The sequence below is a fragment of the Chiroxiphia lanceolata genome, chromosome 21 (assembly GCF_009829145.1).
Source record: "Chiroxiphia lanceolata isolate bChiLan1 chromosome 21, bChiLan1.pri, whole genome shotgun sequence".
In the NCBI taxonomy this organism is placed as follows: Eukaryota; Metazoa; Chordata; class Aves; order Passeriformes; family Pipridae; genus Chiroxiphia; species Chiroxiphia lanceolata.
Genome location: NC_045657.1, coordinates 1,728,050 through 1,753,814, shown reverse-complemented (window position 1 = coordinate 1,753,814; position 25,765 = coordinate 1,728,050). Strand labels below are relative to the sequence as shown.

The window sequence follows — 25,765 nt, the reverse complement described above, 5'->3', positions numbered from 1 at the left end:
CTGACCACCTTTACCAGCCAGTGGAAACCAAAGCTGGGCTGGACGGGGGGCAAACACTGAGGTCACGGGCTTGGCAGGTGTCTCAGAGGCTGCAGTTACTCTCATGTTGTCACATCTGGCTCAAGAGGAGCTACCACTGATGGGGATCACTGAACACAAACTCTGAAGCTCAGGGCACAGCACATCAGTGGTGTGTAAATACACCAATTCCTACACAGAGGCACACACCTACAACCTAAATGACACTGAAAATACTTGTGCTGTGTCATTAGCCTAAGGATATCACATCCTGAAGTAACATTGTGAAGTCTGCAAATCAAAATGCAAAATCAACTGGCTCTGGTGCATATAAAATATTGCATGCACAGTCACTAGAAGTGTTGTAAAATCTATTTAAAATGAGTTTTATTGAGATGAAAAAGTTTTCCATGGTAACTACAACATGTTAATCAAAACCAAGTGCTTCCCCTCCATTAAAACATGAACCGGAATACTTTTTTGTTCAAAAATACTTAAAAAGTAATCAGTTAAATGGAGTATTTTTGGATGTGCTTTGCTCCGTACGCTGGTTACTGTTTCTAATCTGGCTAATGAATGCACGCTAACGAGAAGTTGTCTGCGTGTTCATCAGAGGCTTTGAGGGGAACCTACTTCTCTGAACAGCCTTCAGCTGTGAGCTGCTCTGGCAGGGGCTGCAGCCCCTCAGGTGGGCCAGGCTGTGTCTGCCCAGCCGTGCCCTGCTCAGGTGCCAGCGTCCTTCCCACTCTACAAAGTACAAAAGCACTGGAGCACTCCACGTATACAAAGCAGTGTTTCTTGCTACCATCACTCGCTCCTAAAGCATCATCTTCTGGATTTCCAGGCAGCTCTGGAGTAAGGAGTAGTCCTTTTCTTATCGGGTGGTTTGAAGTAAGAATAAACAGGTGCTGCAGGATATTCTGCATCGGGGTTTTCTGCCATCATTTTCAGCTTGGCTTCAATGGCCTTTATTTTTGCACTGACACTGGAAAGAGAAAAAGCAGAAGAGAGACTGAGCTTGATCTTAGCATGAAATCAGACTACAGCAATCTAGAGATTTTGCTGACACACGAATACTCATCACACGAGGAGGGGCCAGGCAGCCCCACTGCTGCATCCTCAGCGAGGCAGGAACACACTGCTCAGAGCCCACACTGCTGCACTTCAACCCTCAGCACGGATTTGCTCCTCCAAGATACATCACAGCACCACAAAGTAACGGCCCCTGCACCTACTCAGCACTTTCTTGAGGACGCTGAGGCAAGAACACGACAAGGCTTCCTACTCCATGTGAAATGATGTCACTTCAGGAGGTCTGAGCATGTGCAGCAGAGCACAGCCCCGAGCAGGCTGCTGGGAACAGCACAGAAATGAAAGCCAGACTTCCTCCCAGCTACAGCCTGCTCGGGATGGGAAAACCCCAGACTCTAATTAGGTCAGGAAGAAACATTATTTCAGCATTAGCAGGGTTTATCCCAAAGGGAGAAGCTATCCTAGGTTACACCCCAAATTCCTAGGACTTTTGTTATTCAGTATCCTCTGTTGGATATGGACTGAGCAATGTTCCCTTCCCCGCTGTGGCTTCTTGCACCATCCATCCTCACTAGAACAACCCCTTTGTGCCACTGATGCAACTAGCAATCTGCATGACTCAAACCCCTCTGCTCCTTGCTTCCTAGCCTGTTCCTTCTGAATTCCAAGCTCATTTTATCTGAAGGCTAATGCATTAATCTGGTCCTGGTTCCTTACAGGGTTCCACTGACACAACACAGAGGAAAACCACACACTCTCTCAGCCATACTGAGAATTAGCAAAGCAGCACTATGTGCTTTAGGTAAATGCAAGGGTTGGAATTTATCACATCCCACAGACAAAGACTTACAGCCCTAACACCAGAAAAAACAAATAAAATAAATTAGTTTTATGTTAAATACTACTTGTGACTTTGTTTTAATCTTCTGCCACTACAGTAGAAATTTCTGCTCATAAGCATTTTGCTGAAACAAATCAGTCCAGCACAAACCCCCTCACTGAAATCCACATGAAGTCCAAAGCATATTCTGGCCAAAGGAGCTGGAATGCTACACATTCCCAATTCCTCTCCTCATTTCTTTTCCTTCCCACTGCCCAAGTAGCTTTGCATGTTGGAAAATAAACTTCCAGTCTAAAATGTCCCACATTAAATGAGTTACAGCAGCTGCCTTTCCAAAAAACAGCTCTTCTGCCACATTAGAATTTTAGCACAAACAATGCCAACAGCTCTAAATCTTAATCTTACTGAAATGGAAGAAGTTGGTTCCCTGCCAGCCCCACAGCTGGGTCACCTCTCACCCACCCCACCTCCTACCTTAGGTTGGACTGGGGCGGCTCCGTGCTGGACGACGGCTCCAGACTGATTGGAAGGATCTTCTCGTTTTTGTTGTGATCATATCTCTGCAAGGAAGAGAGCAGGGATTGAGCCAGCTGGAATCAGGAACAAAGAAACATTTCCCCACAGGTACACTTTAAAGCTGGATTAACATCACCTCGGGGTTTGTGAAGCTTTGGCTAGGAAGGATTTGAGTGGCCAAGCACAGAAACAAAGCCCGACCACAATGTTTGGTTTGTACCAGCAGGGAATGTAGACTCTTGATACCAGTTATGTGCGTTGTACTATGGATCCTTAAACCTTATCCTGTCACTTCTTGTTCCCCTCTACATAAGGCAGGAAGCAAAGATGGTAAATCTTAAGGTAACTAACTACTGTTCTGCTTGCTCTGCTCTTCGTGTGCAGAGCCAGAAGGTGACCCAAGCACACGAGTGCACGGAATCAGGCGGGGCTGTGAGGAAACAAGGGGGCAAAAATAAAAAAGACCAGTTAGGAACCACCTCCTTTCTGTGGAAAGCAGCTTGTGAGTCTGTCATCTCTGTGGGCAACAGGCCTCCTGAACTATTTGCAGTGTTCTGCTTCCTTATTTCGCTTGGCACAGAGTCAGGTTTGGTTTTCAGCAGAGCTGCTCAAACCGACAGTGTCTGGTGAGCCTTGGCCACTCATCTCAAAACTGCCTGTCTTGTGCTGATCTCGTCTAAAACAAACACTTGTTACAATAAGCCCAAGTTTTGTGCTGTTAAATCTTTCCACGGAGGGATTAGAAAATGCCATGTGCACCAAAGTGATTATTTAGGCATGTTCCTCCCCAGAGCCTGGCCAGCCAGGCCCAGAGCTGCCCAGCTCAGCTCCAGCTGAGCAGACACTCACTCCTCAAACTCCTTCTATGGCCTGATCATTCCCCAGGCATCTGGAAGCACGTGGCACTCCAGGAGCTACAGAAAATGGAGACAGGATTTGCACCAGCTTGGATGTGCTGACAAGAGCCCTTGAAGTCAGTAATTAAAACAACATGGTTTCCTCCCAGGAAGATACCTGGTTTGGTTTTTTAGCATCCAAAACAGATGCACTAATACATTTGATAGGAGAGAGTAGAAAGCTGCTTGTAGGATAATCAACATGTGCTAAAAGGAAACTCCCCAAAGGAACATAGCAACAAACAGCTCTCCTCTGCCTCCCCCAGAATTGGTTTATCTTCAAAGAAATTTATTAAAAATGAACTGCTTTATCAAATATGAGATAGTAAATAACTGTAGGAGAAACGAGAATTAAAAAAAAAATTAAAACAAGGGTGTTCCAGAAGCTACTAAGTTAAAAACTTGATTGTTTATGTGGCAGAGTGAGCAATAAAAGGATATTTAGCTTAGATGTGAAATATGTTACTTCAAAGTCAAAACTAATTAAAACTCCTGCCACGTAAGTGCTTTCAGAAGTGAAACAAAGTAACACAGTTACCGGTAATTGGGAATTTCCATACCTCTGCTATCCCAAAAGGGAGCAAAACCACAATGGGAAGGATTCAAACTTGCAGCCAATTATTCATGAAGTTTGGGAAGAGTGAAACATGGACATTTATAGAAGTAATGTGTTCACACTGCTCTGATCAGAAATCCCCTCACAAAGAACAGCAGGCTAAAGGGCCTGTCCTCACCCACAGCTAATCCAGCACAGCATGGTACAAAAGAGAAGCTGTACATTGTTAACATCAACTCCACAAGTTATTTCCCAGAACACAGTGAAATTGCCCTGCCAGTCCAATACACCTCTGATAAGAATTGTTCCTTAACGTTCAAGTGTTTCGGTTTTGCAGAGCAGAAGCAGTTCTTGTCTGCAGGAGCCGCTCACCTTGACCTGTGCGTGTGCCCACCGCACCACCAGCTTCTTGGAAAGGGCCAGCTTCCCATTGAGACACTGGATCGCCTTCTCTGCTTCCTGCACGGGAAGACAGTTCCATAAACAAACCAAGCCTTTAGTCAAAACCCACTCACGTGCACAGAGACTTTTTTCTCCGTTAACCAGCCCACTGTAAGTGCCTCTCTCTGAGGGCAAAGAGAGTCCACCCCGTTGTGTCCCAGTCCAGGGATACCTCTGGAAGACCCCAACATCTGAGTAAAGAGACTTAGCAGCATTACTGCTTTATCCTCAGACTCGTTTGGGGGGAGGAAATGGGGAAAATACAGCATTCAGAGGGAGTTTATGCTACAGGAGAAAATACTGTGGCTCTTTACAGTGACTACATGTGTCTCATTAACACCTATCTATGCTCATTCCAGATCCTGTTCGTGGGCACTGGGGAATGATCCACTCAGTCCTGTTCTCAGCAGCTTTGGGACACTCCCATAAAACCTGACTCACAGCAGCTGAAGATTTATGTTGCAATGCTGCTCCACTTTGCTGTGAATAATTTTCTAGAGGTAATCCAGAGTGTCAGGGGTCTTCTGACATCCTTGTCAGCAACTGAGGTCATACAGCCACAAGCAACCTCCAAACATGCTCTTCTTCCTAACTTTTGGACAATTCCAGCAGAATTACGACAAAACAACTACAACTCTGATGTTGCTGGGGAGCATGACTTGAAATTTTGATTTGAAACAAGACTTAGAAGCCCAAATGGAGAGCTAAGGGCAGCTCACTCCAGGATGCTGCAGATGTGTCATGTTGTATAAGCTGGGGTTTGTGCTTTCATGAAGCCAAAATTAAAACCAGGAGGACTCCAGAGCAGTTCTGGATTTCAGGTGGTCTGGCAGGCTGGTTCAAGGTGTGGATCGTGTCCACAGTGCAACTCCATGAGCTCACTGCAAAAGTGGGCCAAAGAACTGCCCCTTTCTGAGAAGCACTAGAAAGCAGGACTCAGGGAAAGACCACAGAGGAGAAAGGAAATCAGTATTTGTTACTTCCAGGAGCAGTCACAAAGTGGCTGTGACAGAGTGGAGCTGTCAGAGTCCACGGGTTTGGGCAGACAAGGTATTGAATTTATCCCTTCCTGCTGTAGCTCTAAATTAATATTAAAAAAAAAAAAAAAAGGAGGGGAAAGAAACCATCCGAACTTTAGATAAAAGCAACTTACCTGTTTGGTTTCAAAGTTCACAAAACAGTAACCCCTTGGCTGCCCTTCCAGAGCACCAGACTTGTGAAAGAGGAAGTCAAATTGCTTTACTTTGCCAAACTTCTGAAGGAGTTTCAGAAGGTGGTATCTGAAAGGGAGAGAAGACATTCATGACATCTTTTATCACACTGAAAGTGAGGAGATAAAGAGGAACCCCCAACACACACAGTTCACACTCGGTCACAGAAGCTGTTCAGCTGTGTCATACACATATTCCCAAATCCCTGCAGAGGGGGGTGCCCTGCACAGCACCCCTCCAGCATCCAGAGCTCTGAGTGGTGTTATCAGTGCCTCTCCAAAACCCCAAGGCACAAAGCTGCCTCCCAGCAGAGCCAGCTGAAGGGCATACAGAACATCTATTAATAGCTGGCTTTTGGGCAATTATGCAATGGCTCCTGAGGGTCTGGGAGGGTTTTGCCTTCTGCTTCTCTAAATCACACCTACTTTGAAGCATAACCACTATGTTTCCCCCCCTCTAGCCCTGATGTAACCACCTGAAGCTCCATCCCCTGAATTCCTCTACCAGCACAAGTATTCCAAGCCCACAGTCCACAGCACTTGAGTCCCTCAGGGTCCTGCTATTCCTGCTGCCCTCCCACTCCCTGTACAAGCAGTGCCAGTCCCATCCCTTCCCTGTGCCAATACCAGTGCACTGACAAGGACATGGCCAGGGCACACAGACAGGCAGCCACACTCGCCTGGCAGAGCTGGGGAAGCAGGAAGACAGAAGAATAAACAGAACAAACCAGGAATTGCCAATACATCTCAAAAAAAAAAGGGCACCAGACAGCCCTCACTATCAACCAGGCTAAATCTGCCAGTGCTTCTGGCTCAGACAGCTTTTCAGTGACAGGCTCATGGAAGTCAGACACTTTTTTAGCCAATTATCTTCCTGCCATCCAGTGGGGATTGTGTGCTGTTTCCAATAAAACTGGGGAAAGCCAGGGTAAGTCTGTCTGCTTAGTATCTAGTGCATGGAGCAACTTAAAACAAGGAGCACATTTGCTGTTTCGGCCACATCTGATCCTGAAAGTTCTTTGCAGCTTTTTTGGTTCCTTGGGACTGAAGTGTTTAACAACACTGGCTGACCTGGGAGGAAAGTTGCTACTTCACTGTCTGACCCCATCCCTGGCATTTAAGAGTTATTTAATTGTTTATTAAGGGTGTCTTAGTCAGGACTCACCTCCCAAGAGCTGTACAGCGTTTGTTAGACAGCCAAGTAGTCTAAGCCCAATTTTCAGTGTTTAAGGTAACACTCAGTGCTCTGAAAGCCTACCAGGATAACACCAAGTGCCCATGGAGCACCAGGCACTGGATGAAACCTTCCATGTCCAGACACGAATGCTCAGTAGTGGCCCAAGCCAGCCAAGTGCACCAGGCAACTCCAGGGACAGTCCAGATGGGAAGGGCAGATAGCATTTTTCCTAATAAAGCCTGATAGGATGTCTGAAAAGGGCTTTAGCCCTTTGTTAAGCTTCAGGAGCCAGGCAAGAAAGTTCCAGGAATGTGAGTCATCCCACAGGATGGGTCTCGTTGGACATTCAGGATGTGCACTTTTAAAGAGGTGAAGGTGCAGCGTGTGCACAGACGAGCAGCGCGGGAGGGCCAGGCTGTCTCCCAGGAGAGCACACACACTGGAATTGCTTATGGGAGGCTTCCTACATCCTTCAGAATACACGTGAAGTGCATGGTCTTCCAAGAAGCCTAGGAACCCTCAGTCTGTGCTCAGAAGGCAAGGGGGACAGAAAAGAGCAGGAAAAAAAAAGGTGATGGTTACACAGCAGCCTCCAAAATACGGAAACGCACCTCAGGTTTGCTTCTGTAAACATACTGCTGAAAAAAGCCCTTGGAATTTCAGCGGGATGGAAACAAAGTCCCTATCACCAGAATGCTGTTCCCCTTCTGGCCATTACAGAGGCAGGGGAAAGGCAAGGAGGATTCTCCCCTGTGTTCTGTTTAGCACCAACAAAACCCTGTAGCTGTCCTACCAAAAGGAATTCCTCATGGTTTGTTTTCTTCTGTGAATCTCTGCATTCAAATAACACTTTCTTAGCAGGGAGGTGGTAGTTGCTCCTTGAAAACAAACTTCATTAAGAGTCTAGAAGCAACTTGTGTCATCTATTTTATTTAAATTGAAGAGGATGCAAATGCAATTTGCAATTGCAAACCTACAACTGCAGGTCACCTACTCTCCATGGAACAGCTCAGAGCTCTTGTACAACTAAATGTTTCAGGCTGTGACTATGATTTGTATTGCTAAAATATTGAGGGCATTAACAGTAACTTGACAAGCAGTTCTCCAGGACTTCAGTACTGAAGGAAGACCAGCCACGGAAACCCCGAAGCCTTAATAAAAAAAGAAGTGAGACCACACAAAAAGCTTTGCTATGGCAACCCCGTGGGCCGTGCAGAGCCGGGGGGTGCTGGCACAGCCGTGGCCCCGCGCAGATCCCGCGGCCACCCTCCATCCCCACTTCCTGTCATCTGATATGGATGCGACACAAACCAGCAGCTCCCCCATTTCCCTTTCCTCCTCTCTTCCTCCTGGCACCCCCAGCGCTATTCAGACGCAGGCAAGGCTTCCTCCGAACAATGCTGTCCCGAGGAGCCCGCGCGGGGACCGGGCCACATGCGAAAGCCATTATTGCGAGGAATTCTGCCCCACTGGGACCCGGCGGGGGGCTGCAACAACAACTTGTGCACACATTGTTTTCTAGGTGAGACTCATCAAGATGGGATCCTCGACAAGCAGCACAGCGGCCCGAGGAAGTCGAACACCCGCTTATTTCACCCCCCGTGGAAAATGAATGGTCATTCAAAGGCTACGGGAAACCAGATAATAGGTGTGTGTGACCAGAGAGCTGAAAACGAAATCCCTGCCTGCCCCAAACGCTGTGAAGTCTCAGAGGGCTTTGCAAACAGGAATGGGCAGAGGAGGCACTTCTGCCCCACTTGTCACACGGAGACGTAACTAAACTACGTGGTTTTGCCCCATGGGATGGGGGCACTAAGGGGTGATGGGATCAAAGAGCTGAACCACAGCACAACCCCTGCCCTGCTGTGCAGCCGGGGGACAAACACTGCACCAGGCAGTGCCCCCAGCGATGGTGAGGGGGATCTATGGTTTCCTTCCTCAGGACACCCAACCAGAACCAACCACCTGCTGCTCTCCTCGTGCACTGCCCTGGCAGACCCCACAGCAGGGATCACTCTGCCCTGGCAGATCCCACAGCAGGGATCACTCTGCCCTGGCAGACCCCACAGCAGGGATCACTCTGCCCTGGCAGACCCCACAGCAGGGATCACTCTGCCCTGGCAGACCCCACAGGGCTTATTATTCAGCACCAGAAGTCCTATGTCACAAACAGTTGGGAGGTCCCCTGGTGCCAGCTCACCTCCTTCCAGCTGCTAAAAACACTCCCAGGAGACTCCTAATACCATCTCCTTCCACAGGCAGGCAGTCCTTTAAGGATGCTGGATAAAAGAAGTCACCCACAAACATCACCAGCAAGGAGCAATGCCCACCAGGAGACCCACCCTAACCCAGTGCACAGGGTATGTCAGTACTCCCAGCTGAGTCACAGTTGCCCAATAACCCCCCAAATAATCCCCCAAAACCCATCAGGTCCCAGGCTGTAATTTGTGGGCAGCCCTACATCTATAAATTCCTGTTCCTGCAGCTTGTGCTCCAACGTGTACCTTACTTTTTAACTCCCCAGCACTTGACTGCAGCTGCAGTTTGCTCTTTAAATGGAAGCCTTGGATTGATTCAAGACTTTCTGAACTCATTTCTGCTTGAGAGTGTCAAAACCACTTATTAAACTCCGCCAACAACTCAACCAACCTTACTCTGTCCTAAGCAAACCCAGCACAGAAACAAAAAAGGCTACTCTCCTAAAAAACAGACAAAAGCAGCAAACGAAGAAAGAGCTATTTATTTTTCAGAGAAGTGATTCAGTCACGTGAGCAGTAACCTCAACAAGGGTAACTGAGATGAGCAGCTATGAGCATAAGAGAATAAAGGGCAAGATGACTTACAGAAACTTATTGACCTCATATAGGACCACACACTTTCTCTCTACACTGACAACGTGTTAAAAGGAACTTCCTCCTCTTTTATTCACAAGGAAATGGAGGTATAATACAATTTTCAGGAGAGAAAAGCCATTTTTAAAGCAAAACCAAAAGCAGGGTTACAAAGCCTGAAATAAGCAACAAGCACTGTCACTCATCACCAGGCAAACCTGAAACATTTAGGAGCCTGGAAGCACTCAAGGTTCGAGGACCCTGGGGAATGAAACCACCAAACTCAGTTCAGCCAGGTGATGAAAACGGTGAATTCTGCCATATAAAACTACCACTTGTCTGGCTGAAATTCAGAGGAACAACCTGCACTTCCCAGGATCACCCTGGGAAGTGAAGGGCCCAATGCACTTAGACTCACTGCTCCGACCCTCACACCAAACCAGCTCCTGAATCCTTGAGGACCCAGCAAACAACACCCTCAGGAATTCCTGTATCTAATTTTACATGGTCAGTGAATGTGGACAAACCAGAGTAACAGAGCTGGGAGTGGGATAAAAATGGTAATTAATGCAGAAACCTCCCAGAGCTGAATGGCTGAACAGCACAATGCATTAATGATCCCATTTAGGGGCTATTAGGGAACTGCTCTGCTCAGATGAACCACACTCAGAATAAAACCCCAGCACCTGCACACACACAAAAAGGACCAGGAAGGAAAAGTATTCCATGACAGACACACACAATAGTTAATCAAAAATGCTTGTTTCTCAGGAGTGTGTAAACTCCAAATTGTTTTGGTTTGTGTCTTTTTTTTCTTTTTAATACAACCTACTGATTTCACAGCACACCATCCAAATATTGGACAGCACATTACATTCCCTTGACAATTTAGCTGTTCAAATGTTGTGTTTGCTCAGGAGATAATTATCTGTAGCCTGGGGAAAACACAAACTGCACAGACACGTGTTTGATGTGTGCAGTTACCCAGCACAGCAGCCCCACCACTCCCACCTCGTCACTCAGAAACTCCCCTCTGCTCAGCCCACATCCAGCAAAACAAAACCAGGCCCCTGTGTGATACAGGGGATATGAGATCTCCTCTGCCCACCCTCGTTTCCCAACAAACCCCAACCACTCTGGGTTATGATTTCCAGGGCTGTGTCCTGTTTTACCGTTGTTTGGCCACTGTCACCCTGAAAGTCTCTAACGTGATATTCCACCACTTCCCCAGTTTAGAGAACAAGGATATTTTCATCCCCTGGGCTCCCAGCCCGAGCAGTGCCTCGGGGGATGCTGTTTGCAGGGGTTAAGGACCTGCCTCTGAGCCCCTCTGGAGACACCCCAGACACATCCCCCCCCCACGGGCTGCTCCTCAGTGCCGGGGGGACTCGGGGACCGCTCCAGTGGGCGGCTGTCACCCCTTACAGAGGGCACAGGCAGGAGCTGGGGGTGCTGTACCAGCCTGTACCAGCTGGTTTGGGGCACCCAAACCGGGGTGACGAGCCTCACGCCCCGCAGAGCCGCTGGCACCGGGGGCACGGCAGTGCTGGGGCTGAGCCCCGGGGGCTGCAGGGCTGGGCAGGGCAGGGCCAGGCAGCGCACACGTGGCCCGGGGCGCTGCGCTGCTGGAGGGGGGAGACGGTCCCGTTCCTGGGGGCACCGGGGGGCGGTGACTCACTCGGTGATCTTGGGGTCGAGGTTGCCGATCCAGAGGCGGTGCCCGTCCTGCAGCGCGCCCTCGGACAGGATGGAGGCGTTCTCGAGGGGCAGCGCCTGGCGGCCCGGCTCCATGGCCGCGGGGGTCGATTCGGGGTCTGTCCGGGGTCGGTCCGAGGGCCAGGCCCGTCCCGCTCTCGCCGCCACCGCGGGGCCGCGCAGGCCTCGCCCCGCCCTTGGCGCCGCTCTATGACGTCACGCGCGCACGCCGATGACGTTGGCCGGGACGCGCAGGGCCGCGCGACGGTGAGCGAGGCGGCGGCGCCCGCCCTCCTTCTCCCCTCCGCCGCCCCCGGTTGCCCATCGGCCCCCGGCTGATCCCCGCTCCCCCATCGATCCTCGGTTCCCAGCCCAGCCTTCCGCAGGGCCCCCGGGGAGCGGCCGGGCCGGACCGGGTGGGGCCGGCGCGTCCCAAGGAGCGGGACAGGCGTGGGCGGGGCCAGGCGCGGGGCGGGGCGCGTCCCCAGGGGCGGGGTCATGTGGAGGGGCGGGGTCCCGAGGGGGCGTGTCCTGCGCGCACGTGCAGGGAGCGGGAGCGGGGTCGGCATTCCCGGGACCCCCGCGCCGGGATCGGGGGGAGCAGGGTCCAGGGAACCGGAGCGCACCGAGGGCCGATCCCTCCCTCCACCGCCCCGGCGGGCACCGAGCCCCGTCGGTGTTGGCGCGGCTGCAGGAACGCCCCGCAGCCCCGGGCAGCCGGAATAAATAAACCCCGTGAGTGCGGGGGAGCCGCGGGGCGTCAGACCTCGTGTGGCAGAAGTTTCAGCCCACACCCGGTACTGTACGAGCTGCTCCACCTCGGCAGCCGCGGGGTTTGTGCCAGAGGCCCGTGCCCGTCTGCACGGATGCGCAGAGCCTGGCACCGATACCTGGCAACCACCGAGCCCTTTCCACTGCAGATGCCCGGACCCAGTGCCCACGTCGCTGACCTGTCACCTTGTGCCCATACCACTAAGCCCTAAATCAGGTTGTTTTTAGCAGGCCCAGTAGCCCCCCTGCCTTTCTCTCTTCCAGGTGGGTCAGAGAGGAGCTGGGATGATGGCTCTGGCACTGAGGTGGCTCCGTCCTCTCCCGTCCCTGCTGCACCGTTCGTCCTTCCTGCTAACCAGGGGGCTGCCAGGGGCTCCCGCGGGCTGCCCTGCCCTGCTCCTGGAGGGCTGCAGGCAGTGTGGCCATCAGGTGCTACTGAGCAGACAGCTGGCTACCAAAAAGGGTAAAAACAGCAGCTTTTTCCTGATTTTGCAACCCCTCTCTCTCTCCATAATATATATGTATATATTTTGGCACATGTGCTCAAGTACTGGGCTTTTTAATCATTAAAAAGTACAGTTACTTTGGGTTATCTTAGACTCAGTTCTGTATTGAGTCTGCTTTCTAATGCAGCAACTAATTGTTGTCACAAATAGAAATTAAATTTTTTCTTTTTGTGCAATCTGCAGCTAAAGGTAAAGGGCAGAGCCAAGCCAAAGTGAATATCAGTGCTGCCCTAGTTGAGGATATTATCAATTTGGAGGAAACCAGTGAGGACATGCAGGCAGTCATAGAAGCTCTGAAAGAAGATTTCAGCAGGAACATCAGTGTTAGAACCTCACCAGGTTGGTAACTTCCTTGTGTGATGCTCTGTGGCCCGTAAATAAGGTTACAAATCCCAGTAACGGAGAACTCTGATTTTTTCAAAGTTGATTTTCTTTTTCTGGAGTTATTCACGGGGCACCCAGTTACTGCAGCCTTGACATCCCAGCTAAAGGCTTTCTTCACCCTGAGCTTGACCAGGAAGAATCCATTTTGGCTAATAGCTTCCTGGAAATAGCTTTTGTAAGTGGGAGATGTCAAAAGTCTCTAACTGAACTGTTTGCAGATGTGATGGAGAAGCAGGTTGTCAGCTAATGGTGCAGTAAGGCAGGAAAAATCCAATTGCCATCAAATTAGCCTTTTGGAAATTGCCATCAGGCTGGTGTCTGGCATATGCAAACTTTTTTTTGCCGTGCGTCTTTGTGGGCAGTGACCTGTACAAGCCTCCTTCACTTAGTGGATTTTGTGCTTTAGGAAGAAATGTGAATATATTTGACTAAGCCACAGTTACTATAACACTCTGAACTCACGCATTTGTGAGTGTATCAAGTTGCAGGGATAAAATTTAACATTAAACAATGACCAAATTTGAATCATTCACCACCTCAGCTCTGGCAGGGGCACTTCTGTCTTTAATGGAGTTGGAAAGCGTAGCTTGGTCTCTTAACTATTTATTTTAACCATAGGTATTTTTTTTAATTCTACTGATAAAGTACCTCCTGTCCCATGTGCCTTTTGGCCTGTTAACATTTTGCAGCAGAAACTAGAGAGCAGATTAAGAGTAGCTCAGGGAGAAACTGAATACCTTAAATTAGGCAGTGTACAACACCCCTCTGGGGACCTGGGGAAAAAAAAAGAGGGGTTTAAGAGAGCACTGCTAAGTTAAAGACAATATTTTTCTTGATTTTTACAGCGACATTTTTATTTTCTTTAAATACTAAGGATTAAAAAATAATTATTTCCTTTTCATTCTTAACAATCCTGCTTAGTTTTTCTATTCTAGTAGCAAAAACAAACACGAGTTTTGTTTTCATGTTTTTGTGCTTTAGAGCAGCTTTGAAATATTTAGCTTGTGAATACACAGGGGATGCCTGAACACAAACAGCACCTGAAGTCTGAATAAACACGTTTTTTTTTCCTTTGTCACATCTATATTTTGCAAAGCAGGAGGGAAGTGGGACACTGCAGACGCATTTTTCTTCAGCACTGCTGCAAACTGCTGTATCATACTGAAAGTGCCTGTGTTTGGTTCTTTTGAGGGGCCCTGGATCACATAACTGTGGTGACCAAAGATGGGAAGTTTCCACTGAACCAGCTGGGGCAGATCTCACAGAAATCACCACAGCTCATTATAGTGAACATGACCAGTTTTCCAGAGGTAAGGAAGGACACGTGACTGAAGGCAGTGGGAAGGGATAATTACCAGGGGAACAAACAGGTTGATGCTGAGCAAAGGAACACTTAGACAAAATCAGTCAAACGTGGCAGGGCTGGGAGCTCTGGCTGGGCTGTGTCACTTTGTGCTGACACAGAACAGAAGGGGTATTTTGCTGCTGACAGTGATTCCCCAGCCCTGCCTGGCTCACAGAGCAGCTCACCTGCAGCTGTGAGGGGTCACAGGAGAGTTCCATGCTGGGATTGCTCTCAGGGCTGTATCCAGTGAGTGCCACACTGCGAGGGGTTTGCTTTGGGGGCTGCTTTCCTGTCAGGTGGATCTGCAGAGCAACATTAAGTCACAGACAAGATTCCCTGTGTCCTGCCAGCCCTCCCCTTTTGCCATGTATTTATGGCACCCAGCAGTCCTGAGCACACACACACACTCACCTGAGTGACAGACGTGTCTCTGACACTGTGCCTGCCCTGTTGTGTTAATTCAGTTCCCTGTGAAGACGTGGCCAGGCACGGAAACAGCCGTGTAGCTGGAATTCGTGCTGGACACACCATCAAACACCTCTGGAACTTGCTTACTTACCACCAGGGCTGGGGACACCCCTGAGAGCTCGTGGGAGAAGCTGCTGATGGAGCTTGTGAGCTTGAGGAGCCTCCCTGGTGGGACTGAGCTGTGCTCGGTGTCACAGAGCTCGAGCTGGGCACTGCTGAGGTTGGTGAGCTCCTCCTTAGGCGGCATCTGCAGGTCAGAACACAAATGAAGTGCTTTAAGTTATCTTCTGTGAGAGACAAGTTCCCTTAATTTTCTGCAGGAGCCTTAGACTTGCCCCTAAATGAGGCAGCAATGCAAATCCCACCTGGGGATCAAGCCCTTGGGGTGCCCTGCAGCTCCCACAGGCAGAGCCAGGCAATGGGACCAGGAGCCAGCGCAGGGTCAGCGATTCATCTCACCCACATCTGGAGGTTTGCCAGGGCTTACCTCTATTTATTTTGCAAAGGCTTTCCCCTATTAATTAAGTCAGCAAAGTCTCAGAGGAGGTCAGTGTAAGGCACTTGATGCCTAAGTGTTTCTTAAAGTGTACAAAGGCTCTGGAGAACAGAGGCCCCTCATCAGTGAGTGCGCCGAGGTCCCGCAGAGCCAACGCTGAGAGGGCCGGGGAAGGCACTCCAGGACTTACCCCGTGTCAAACAGGACCTCAGGCTGAGAAATGGGCATGTGAGAAATTAAATATCCTCTGTATAGCATTGCCTGCATTTGCTTTCTAAGCCAAAGGACCACTTGTCACTTGAACTAGAACTGTTTCTCTCAGTACAGTTGCTTTATACCATAACTGTTCTGTGATGGACTGAACTCTTTAAAACCATTACAGACACGATTACTTGATGTCATCATTTGCAGCATATCGTCAGTACTTCATGACATTGAGAAGAAAATAAAAGTGCCTGAAGAGTGAGAAATGAAACAGTCATAGACTTGCAGGGCCAAAGTCTGTTTGCCCAAGATTTATAAAACTGAACAAGATGCTGGTTTTTTAGGTATGTTTTTTTTTTCATGGGCTGCAAGAGGATGGGGAAAATATTACAATATTTTCCCCTCCTTCCACCTCCTCCAATATCTGTGTTAAACAACACAGTTTTTACTGAGTGTTTCTTTCCACTGTCCCTTTTTATTCCTAGCGTGCTGAGATCATTTTGGTTGCGTTTTCTCTGCCCTTGTAGTTTCAGAGGACAGCAGTTGTCTCTTACAGAACACCAGCAGAGCATTCATTAGGTTCAGTGATGTCACGTGTCAGGGACCTGAACAAATCTGCAGAGCTTTAGTTTGTGCCTCAGATGACAAAATCTGAGCTTCACAAATACGTTTTGAATGACATAAACACTGCAGCAGCCTGGAGCTGAAGCTAATGATGGCAAAGAGTATCAGAAATAGCATCGTGCCTGGTAGGAAACACCACACAAGTGCCACAGGAACACAAACTCCTTGGGCTTGGCAATGTCAAGAACAAAACGACCTGGCAGAGCCTCGCAGGAGCTCCCGGCCAAACTCTGCTTTAACTCTGCCTGGCACTCTCTAGAGGCACAACCTGTGCCCTGGGATGGACATAAAGCCTTTTAATCACCTTGCAGTCACCAGGAAAACCTGCCACCCCACCTTTTAAGCAGAGCAGAGCATCAGCCAGTGGCAGGGGAGTTTTGAGAAGTTAATCCTCGGTAATGAGCTGTAAAATAAACACAGAGCTGGGCACGGGCGCTGTTTCTCAGCCATCTGCTGCCACCCCGATGTCCTGTGGTCAGGTTGTAGTGCTGAAGTGGTTAAGTTTGTTAACGTTTCGGAATTGGCACTGGGTGATTTCTAGTGGGAAACATTCAGCTGGAATTTTTAAATGCTCAGAATCTTTCATCTCCTTCGCCACAGTCAGGCTCTGCCTTGGGAATTTATTGCGGTTTCACTCTGCGTTGCCTCAAACCATTCGAATAGTTTCAAAGAAACAAAACAGTTTTCTTTTGTTGTTGCCTGTCTGCCTTCCCCTCTCCCCCCCTGGTGCCCCCCTACCCCGATACAAGTGGCCGTAGTTTCCCATTCGGTCTGATCAAAGCTCTCTGCACCAATGTAACTTCCTGATCTTACTGGTAACAGAAGTAAATGTTTCCATGTTCCATGGAGATGGATTGCCAACTATTGACAGAGTTCTGGCATATGGGAATGATTATTTCCTAATTCCCTTTTACCTTTTGATCTGCTTTACAGAGCACAGCTGCAGCTATGAAGGCTATAAGGGAGAGTGGCATGAACCTGAACCCCGAGGTGGACGGGATGATGATTCGGGTGCCAGTTCCTAAGTGAGTATCACTGCCCGAGCTCATCACCATGCAAGACAACACAGTAGGTTGCAGTGAGTGCCCTTCAGAGGGTAAACGTGCATGACTGCTGAATATCCTGATGCAGCTGCTTTCCAAATAGCTGTAAGTTCAGGTCTGGAAAAAAATCTGAGCCCCTAAAAGCGTCTGGTGGAACCTCTTCCGAGTGCCTGAGCTCTAAGTCATCACATCTTGGCATCTGGTGGTTGGTTTTGCTCTTCATCCTCCCCCTGCAGAGAAATCTTGGTCCTTGCTGGCTGCAGCACTTTGCAGGAGAGCCAGAGGCTTTTGAACCTGTATTGCTTTAACCCAGGAGCTGATTCTTTGTTGCCCTGCTCTAAATTCCCAGAATTACACCAGCAAAGAGCAGCAGTAAGGCAGGAGTGAATTTAGTGAACCAGTAGTATTAGGGATGAGTAGCACCTTGGTGCAGAGAACACTAAAAGGAAGTGGTGAAAGGGAGAGGCAGGAAATTTATAGCTTTGAAAAATCTGCTCCCTCCTCTCATCTAATACACATTTTGTAACTGATGGCTGCATGGAAGTTTTGGTGTGGGGCTGATGGAAAAGCAGGCTGCCTCTGGCCAAGGCATGAGCATTGCTTCCCTCACCCATCACAGGTGTCTCCCAGCCCTTGGATAAGGCAGGAGGTGCCACTGCATCCATGCTTCAGTTTGTGATCAGGAGAAGCCATCCTGATGATCCATTAGTATGCTTTGGACTGCAGCATACTGGGCTCTACCTGGGAATGGGGGTCCTTTCAGGTGAAATTAGGGCTCCCAGCAGCTCCACTCACTGGCACAGACACTGCCTGTCACAGGGGCACCAGGGTTGGGTGGCACAAGGAAAGCTCACAGGTTCCTGTGGGTGCTTAGACCTTATGGAGCATCCAAATCCTCTGGGCAGATGTGGCTGTACCTGAACTCACACCCTGGGGTAAAGACAAACAGCTCTCACACAGGGAGTGCACAAACCCCTTGCACGAGCAGGTGACTTCTTGGTAAAGATGAACCAGGTATTTCTTATGCTTTAGATCTCCTTTAAAAAAATTCTATGGAATTTTACCGAGCATTTTCATCAGAGAAGTCTAATTGCAGCTTTCCGTTGCAGTCGGTGAGAGGCAATGACATTATCATTCTATTTGCTGATTTTCTTTCCCCGTGCTCCCTGCCCTTCCCCCATTCCTCAGGAGAGGAGGCAGAGGAGGAGGAGGGCACCATTATCTTCATAATTGCTGAGGCTCCCGGGTTGCTGCACAGTGGTTTGATTGTTAATGGGCACTTGGGTCATCCTTGAATACGAATTGCAGGGGAGGAAACTCCAAAACTGCAGATCTGGAGCTTTAACAAAATACTGTGTTTTTAAACAAATGTGCATGGTCTGTCACCATCTTCTGTGGAGCTGCAGAGCGAAAACAAGTCTTCTCTTCCCAGGGAAGCTCTGCCTGGTGTTCTCCAGTGTTCCTCTGGTGTGTCAGGGTTGCTGCTCCTGGTCACTTCCTGGCTGCCTGGGAGCCTGGGAAGTCCTGAGTTAGGATTTTTTGGGAGCTGTGCCCTGTGGGTCTGCCCTCACTGGCACTCTAGTCCCTTTTTGCTCTCCAGTTACATGGCTGGGTCTTTGGGAGTTTCATCCACTTACTGAAAAGACAAGCAGACAGTTCCAGCCTTTTAAAACCCCCTATTGCAAAGAGGGGGCCAGAAACAATCAAATTCTGCAAGAGGCCTCTCTTTAATACTATATCCCTGAATTGCTCTTTAAAATATTCTAGGTTTTTCATTATTTCCAACAGTTTATGAGAGGATATATGACAGACAGATGCAGTAAAATTGCCCAAATTACGTCTGATATGGAAATTGAGCAAACACATCCAAAATTAAGAGATACTGATATTGTTACTGCAGAAATTGGTTCTTTCATGAATAGAAGTCACACTAAAAATAAAACCAAACCCAAATTGTCCTTACCTGTCATTAAAACCACTTCTCACTCTGACCTGTCAGCTGGACACACGTGTGTCGTATTTTGCCTTGTGCAGGTCCAGCTGTGCTCCAGAGTGTTTCAGCTGAGCATTTAAAAGTGGAGTTTGCTTCTCAGTATTTATTCTGTTAGTTTAGGTTTTGCACTGCCGTTTCAGCAGAAAAAATACACTCGTGTGGTTGGTGTTTACTTCTGCTGCCTGCCAGGATCCCTCTGCTCCCCGAGGCATTCGCCTGTTTCTGTGGCTATCGCTGCATAGGCAATATTTATTTGTATAAAAAAGTAGCCTCCGGGGGTTAAAAAATAAAAATAGGAACCAGCCATGGGAACGTTTGTATTGGTTGATCTCTTGGCCGAATTTGACCTGACCTTGTGTCTTTTATGGTATTGCCTCATTTTTAGATTCATCTTTTTTGGACCCATTGTGTTACACTGGATATTGTTTGTAAATCAGTAATATTTTTACACATGTTTTACTGAAAGCCAGATGACTCATTTGAAAGTTTAATGACTCATTGTGAGCTTTTTTTTTCCCTTTGCCCTTTAAGAAATATGCAAAAATACCTATTATGGGGAGAAAGGACACAAAAAATCTCACTTGAAAACACACCAAGGCTGCTCCGAGCTGCACTCGCTCATTGTCAGGAGTCTGTCACTTGCTTTTTATTGAGCAATAAATGCTGCACCCTGTGTTTATCTGCAATTATGAATGCAGAGTGTTTAGTTCAGCCTGCTTTGCTTTAACTGATCCCTCTCCTTCACAGGAAATTCCTCGTGTTTGAGATACAGAAATTGCTCTTACCCGGATAAACGTCTTGCTTTGAGACGAGCCCTGTCGAGCTCGCTGTGGGTCTGCTCTGCCAAGGGCTGCAGTGCTTGAACCACTGGAGCTGGGGGAGGCAGAAAAAAAGATTTTACTCGTGGGATGGTGTGTGTTGTGACCCCCCCTGACATGTCATTCACCAGGCTTTGTCCTGGTCCCTGGGGGAACAGCAGGAATTGAGCCCGCTGCTCTGTGAGCTGCAGGAAGGGCATCGGGGGTGACAGATGGGGACCTTGTCCTCATTCCCCACTCTGGCACCCCTTCCCCAAGTTCACTTCACACTTTTTTTTAGCTTTAAGTGGGGGTAGGGATTACTAATAGGGATTGGCTTATAGACAGAAAAGAAAACATACCTAAGAACAGCTTAAAAGTCCCACATCTAGGGGCAGGATTAAACAACTGTCCTTAGAAACCATGGGCCTGGCTCGTGTTGATGGATTCCTTAACCAGAAACAGCATCTGCTTGGAAAAGCGTCCACTTCTGGCATTGTTGGTAGCATTGCTGAGAATTTACACACAGTCTGGCTGGAACATAAAACCCGCTGAGAAACTCCCCGGCACTGCACGGTGATAAAAAGAAATTGGTGTTAATAAAGACAGACAAGGAGGCATGAAAGCTGTGACCCCGTGCCAAGAAGCAGAGGAAATCTGGCAGCGCTGCATAAACAAAAACATTTCCTTCAAGGCTCAGCAGCCCCGGGCAGGCGAGTGATACCCTCGGCTCGGCTCAGCTCGAGAGCTGCGCTCGGCTCCCAGCGCTGAGCGGCTCCCCCGCCACCCAGCAGGAGATGGGAGAGATTTCCAGCTCCCCCCTCCAAGCTGAGCAGCCAGGATTGACTCCCCCCCCGCCCAAAAGCTGCCTGAGAGTCTGACCTCACGGGGACCTCTGCCTGTGAGCCGGCTTTGGTGGTTCCAAATGTGCTGCGGGAGCTCTGGCCAGGGAGGTCGAACACGAGAAGCCCCGGAGGCACCGATGTTGGGATGCAGGGAAACCACGAGGATCACAAGGATCCCTGCTCGCTCCTCAGCCCGTACTGACCGGGAGCTTCCTGCCACATGTGATGAGTTAGGTTGGATCTCAGGAAAAGGTTCTTCCCCCAGAGGGTGGTTGGGCACTGACCAGGCTCCCCAGGGCAGTGGGCGCAGCCCCAAGGCTGCCAGAGCTCCAGGAGTGTTTAGACAATGCTCTCAGGGACAGGGAGGGATTGTTGGGGTGTCCTGGGCAGGGTCAGGGGTTGAACTGATGATCCTTGTGGGTCCCTTTCAACTCAGGATATTCTGTGTGACATTCCCTGGCCATCTCCCAGGGAGGGGACAGGCACCCTGGGTGCCAGGGCTGGGATGCTGCTCTCTGGGTCTGTCAGCTTTCCTAGCCATCCCAAATTCCTGTAATTTCTAACTGGTTCTAGGAAGCCTGTTCCCTCTGGCACCATGAAATAGAGATGGCTGGCATGAGGCCAGTACCTCTGCAGACATCTGCTGGGAGAGACCTGCCTGCAGGGAAGGGACCTGCTGGCACAAGGGTCCCACTGTGCCCCCACAGCCTCCCTGTAACACACACCCACTGTGGGGCAGAGCCCAGGCACCCCCACCCCACATTTCCTGAGCTCTCTGCAGGAAAAGTCTTAGCCCCAGTGTTTTGGTGACCCAGGCTGCTACAGCCAATTTCTAAATACTCCTGTGAAATGTTTATTTTGCAATATCTCCCTTGAGCTAGCAAGTCTCAGCGAGAGCACCGGGGTTTTTCCCTCTCCAGGCAGCCTGGAAACTCCAATAGCCATGAAAATTATTAAAATATTATTGTTAAGCACTAGCAGTTGACAGTGATCAGCTGTAGGTGCTGGAGCATTACCAGAGCTGAGGGGACACCCTAGCCATTCCTGAGACTTCTTGATGGTCAGACCCTTCTCACCACCTGCAGTTTTCAGTTTGGAATGGGAAATTCAGGATTTTCTCGTGGCACCACAGCAATAACTGGCTCCATGTTAGGGGGAAGGTGGAGCTAAAGGTGGGCCAAGTTACCTGTGGCTGACCATGTCCAGCAGCATCCTCGTGTCCAACCAGGTGTTCACATCATCTTGGTGGGAAATCCTGATCATGGTGAGCTGGAATAAAGTTGAGTGAAAGATAAACTCTGTAGCTTCCCAGTCCTTAACTCAGGCTTTTCAGTTGCAGGAAGGCAAATCTGAGTTTCAGGAACTAAGATTTCCTCCCAGCTTTGCAGGATTATGCTTTTCAGGATGACACTTTTCAGTTCCATCTTTCAGGTCTGGAGCTGGATTTTTCCTCTTTCCCACAGATGCTTTGGCAGCAGGAAATAAGGAAAGTCTGAACATTTCAGCATGACTTTCAGTCACTGCAGCAACAACTATAAACCAAGTAAGATTCAGTCCAAGTTCCCCAGCTTAGGGCCAGGCTGGAAATTTTTCGTTCTAGGCTCAAGACTTGCTGCCCTGGGGATGCTGTGCAGAGGTGGCTGTTTTTTCCAGGTGGACCAAAGCAGAATAAAAACGTGCCCTGAGCTGTTCAGTCCCTCTGCCCTGTGACACACAGGGCCTCCAAACAGAGCAAGGTCTGTCTAACACCAGCAGCTTTTGGGTGTCCCTGGCCAGGGCCTCACCATTCAGAGAGGATCACTCATTTACCCAAAGTCCATCACAGAAAATAAATCTGGCTTTACCACACATGACACTGTTTTTCTTTTGGTGTTTTTCCTCTCCCTGTGTTTCTAGGGTCACCAGGGAGCACAGGGAGAACCTGGCCAAGCTGGCCAAGCAGGCCACCAACAAGTCCAAAGAGGCCCTGAGAAAGGTGCGAAGCAAAAGCATCAGCCAGGTAAAGAAGTCCAAGAGCAAAGTGTCAGAAGATACCATCTATCTGCTAGAAAAGCAGGTAATTTTCTTCCCTTCTGCCATATCTTGGTGTCTCAGAGCTCAGTGGTTTGTCCCAGCCCTTGCTGACAAATCTCCATCACTGAGAACCCGGCAGGGAATGGGCTGTGTTTTTGGAGTTGGCCAATGGCTGTTGTATTTGCTTTTGCTTTGTGAGATTGGGGACTTCAATCTCAAAGCCAAATTTATGATATGAACCATGGTAGGCTGACACAGGGGAAAAAACATTCCCCAAAAGCTTTTGCACTACGAGGAATTGTTGCACAAACCAGCTGAATTTGGGGAGCAAAACAATCCTTGTCCATGTCTGTACCGCCACTCACCCAGTGCCACTGCAAACAGTGGGTGTTAATGAGGATTGTTTCAGTTGTTATTAATGAAAAGGCTAGCAGGATTATCTCTGTCCAGAGTTTTTGGCTCCAATTCAGGAAAATACTTAAGCACATGCCTAATTCCCTAAGAGCAGATGTCACTAAAGTCAATTACTTGGGCATAAACTCAGGCACAAGCCTAAGTGTTCTGCTGAATTGATGCCTCTGAAGGCAGGCCATTACTTCTTAGCTGTTTGTTTATTAACAGCTAAAGTTAGATACATTGCAAATGCTCTGGGACAGTTCTCTGTGTGCTCACAAAAATAAACATCGATATCCAGAGTGTTTGTGCAAGCAGGAAAAATGGCCATGCCATTGTAACCAAATCCTGTTGGGAAGCAGCTCTCCCAGAGCAGACAGATGGTTTTCTGCACTGGTAGAGGTAACATCTCCAGTGGAATTTTTTCTTGTACCCAAATTTTTCCTCATGAAGAAAGGTCATCATTAGACCTTGGGAGCAAGCAGAACATAAACCTGTGAAACCAGTGCATAACCCCCGTTGTGCTCCAGCCTTTACCTGCTCTTACTCAAGGGCCTGCACATCTTGATCCCTTTTACATTCTTGCCTTGTCCATCCCATGTTACCAGGAGAGCTGATCCCTGGGCAGGGCTTGGACAACCACCATTTTATTTCTTTTTACAAGAAACAAACAGATGGTTTCTGGGTGTGTGTATTCCTGGCACGTACTAAGGCTCCTGCTGTTACCTGTGTGTTCTGATAGTGCTGCAGGAGGGAACAGCCCTCTCTTCTCTGGTGCCAGCACCAGCAGGTCTCTGCCGTGCCCTGAAGTCACTCCTTTCCCTCTAAACTCTGGCATCCCCTCACACAGGACTCTGACTTGTATTGTCTTGCCACAGATCCAGCAAATGGCAGATGAGGCTGTCGCTGAGATGGACAAGCTGCTGGCAGCAAAGACCAAGGAGCTGCTTGGATAAACACCTTCCCAATGGACACACTGCCCCTCGAGCAGGAATGGATTGCCACGTGCCCCAGCACTCATCCCTGCCTGGAAGCAGCAGCCTCAGGGATGAGCAGCTCTGTGCCTTGGCTGCTCCCATTGCCCACCTAGGCAGTGCTGGAGGGAGGGGGGAACTCTGCTTGCTGTTCATCCAGGTGGGAACAGAATTGGGTGAAATGAGAAATAAAACATCCAGAAGGAGGACTGGAGGCTGCTGGAAGGGCTGCCAGGGAAGCTGAGGAGGAAGGACTGCCCTGCTCACCTCACACCCCATTTTGTGCTCCTGCACCACCAGCCCAGGAGGAGCCAGGAACATGTGCAGGGGGAACCTGCTACAACCCTCAGCACTTATTTTTTCTTGAAATAAAGTCAAAATGAGATGTGGAGGAGCAGCCTTGCAACAGCCAGGTCCTGGTTGGTGTGTTCTCTTGGGTTCCTATGTCCCAAAGGAAGCGTTTACCCCACTGGGAAGGGGTGAGGGAGCTCAGCACTGGCTGTGCAGGGTGGGCAGGGGCTCTGTGGTTCCCAGGGCAGAGAACTGAAACCAGTGCTGTCAGCATGACTGCTTTAGCCAACCAAAAAGCCAACACAGGAACTTTCCAGAACCACTATCTGCCCCTTCTGACCAGTTACAGAAGACCTGTGCAAGCCACCAGCACCACATCTGTGGGGTTGGAGGAGGTAGAAGCAGCACAAGGTCCTGAGCACATCAGACAGCTCAGCTCCTGGCTGCCAGCAGGTACTTCCTGATGGCAGCAAACGGCCTTGGTGATGGCAGGAGCAGGAAGGTGGTGGCAGCCCCCCAGCCCTGCTCCCAAGGCATTCGGGTTCAAAGAGCGCCGAGTGCTCTGCACTCCTTAAATAAACAACTCCCAAAAAGTGAGTTTGTGTGCCGCAGGGAGGGGGAGGAGGATGAAGGATTTGCTCTGCTAGGGCCCCACATGTCAACAATTTCTCTGCTTTGTGTATTTTGGCCAAAGCCCTTACCATGATAAATGAATAAAGGAAGATGGCGAGCCCAGGGCGGTTCCTCGGCTCGGGAAATTGCTTTCAGCCGATTACTGGATTTCTTTTGACATTTATCAACTGGGCTTCTTTTGCCATTGTTGCAGCCTCAGCATCCCCGCAGCAGCCTGGCCCTGAAGGGTTTTCCTGATACCTGCCCAGGAGCAGCAGCTGCTGAGCTGGGAGCTCCACAAAGCCAGGGCGGGTGGAGAATTGCTCCTGCCCATGGGTGTTTCTCCAGCCTCTTCCCATTCTCCAAGCCCTTGAGGGGTGGTGATGGGCTGATGGAGGCAGGCATTGGAGCTTCAGGGGGTCACTGTACAGAGGAATTTCCCAAATATTTACTGCTCTCCCTCACCCTGTAGCATCTCACTGCACCTCCCAGGAAATAAAACCTGTGGTAAAACTGCTCCAGCACTGGGCTGGGGATGGAGCTGCCTGGATGGTTGGGGAGTCCATTTATTTGCATCCCCACCTCAGCCCTGTGCTCTGCATCAGCAAGGAGCAGCCACAGCACCCACAGATGCTGCTCTCAGCCCTGGTACCACCAAAGCAGGGCAGGCAACACATGAGCCCAGGGAGCTGTGCCCCCCCCAGCCCATCCTGCTCCCTGTGGGACCTTACACTACAGGACAAGCAGAAAAAAGCACCAGCCACAGCCCCAGCACCTTCCAACCACATAGGAC

At 49.4% G+C, this 25,765-nt stretch overlaps 2 protein-coding genes across 2 annotated transcripts; one reads left to right on the top strand and one right to left on the bottom strand.

The window, feature by feature from the left end:
* Nucleotides 1-378: 378 nt before the first annotated feature.
* RBM18 (RNA binding motif protein 18) lies at nucleotides 379-11,419 on the bottom strand. Its single transcript, XM_032708459.1, has 5 exons — nucleotides 11,197-11,419; nucleotides 5,454-5,580; nucleotides 4,232-4,318; nucleotides 2,366-2,451; nucleotides 379-1,003 (listed from the first exon to the last, which is right to left on the bottom strand). Exons 1-5 carry the CDS (start codon nucleotides 11,307-11,309, stop codon nucleotides 844-846), a joined length of 573 nt encoding a protein of 190 aa, XP_032564350.1. The 5' UTR covers nucleotides 11,310-11,419; the 3' UTR covers nucleotides 379-843.
* Nucleotides 11,196-24,475, top strand: MRRF (mitochondrial ribosome recycling factor). Its single transcript, XM_032708458.1, has 7 exons — nucleotides 11,196-11,480; nucleotides 12,249-12,447; nucleotides 12,674-12,829; nucleotides 14,066-14,184; nucleotides 16,945-17,036; nucleotides 22,586-22,745; nucleotides 23,974-24,475. The coding sequence occupies exons 1-7, from the start codon at nucleotides 11,424-11,426 to the stop codon at nucleotides 24,049-24,051; spliced, it is 861 nt and encodes a 286-aa protein (XP_032564349.1). The 5' UTR covers nucleotides 11,196-11,423; the 3' UTR covers nucleotides 24,052-24,475.
* The last annotated feature ends 1,290 nt before the right edge of the window (nucleotides 24,476-25,765 follow it).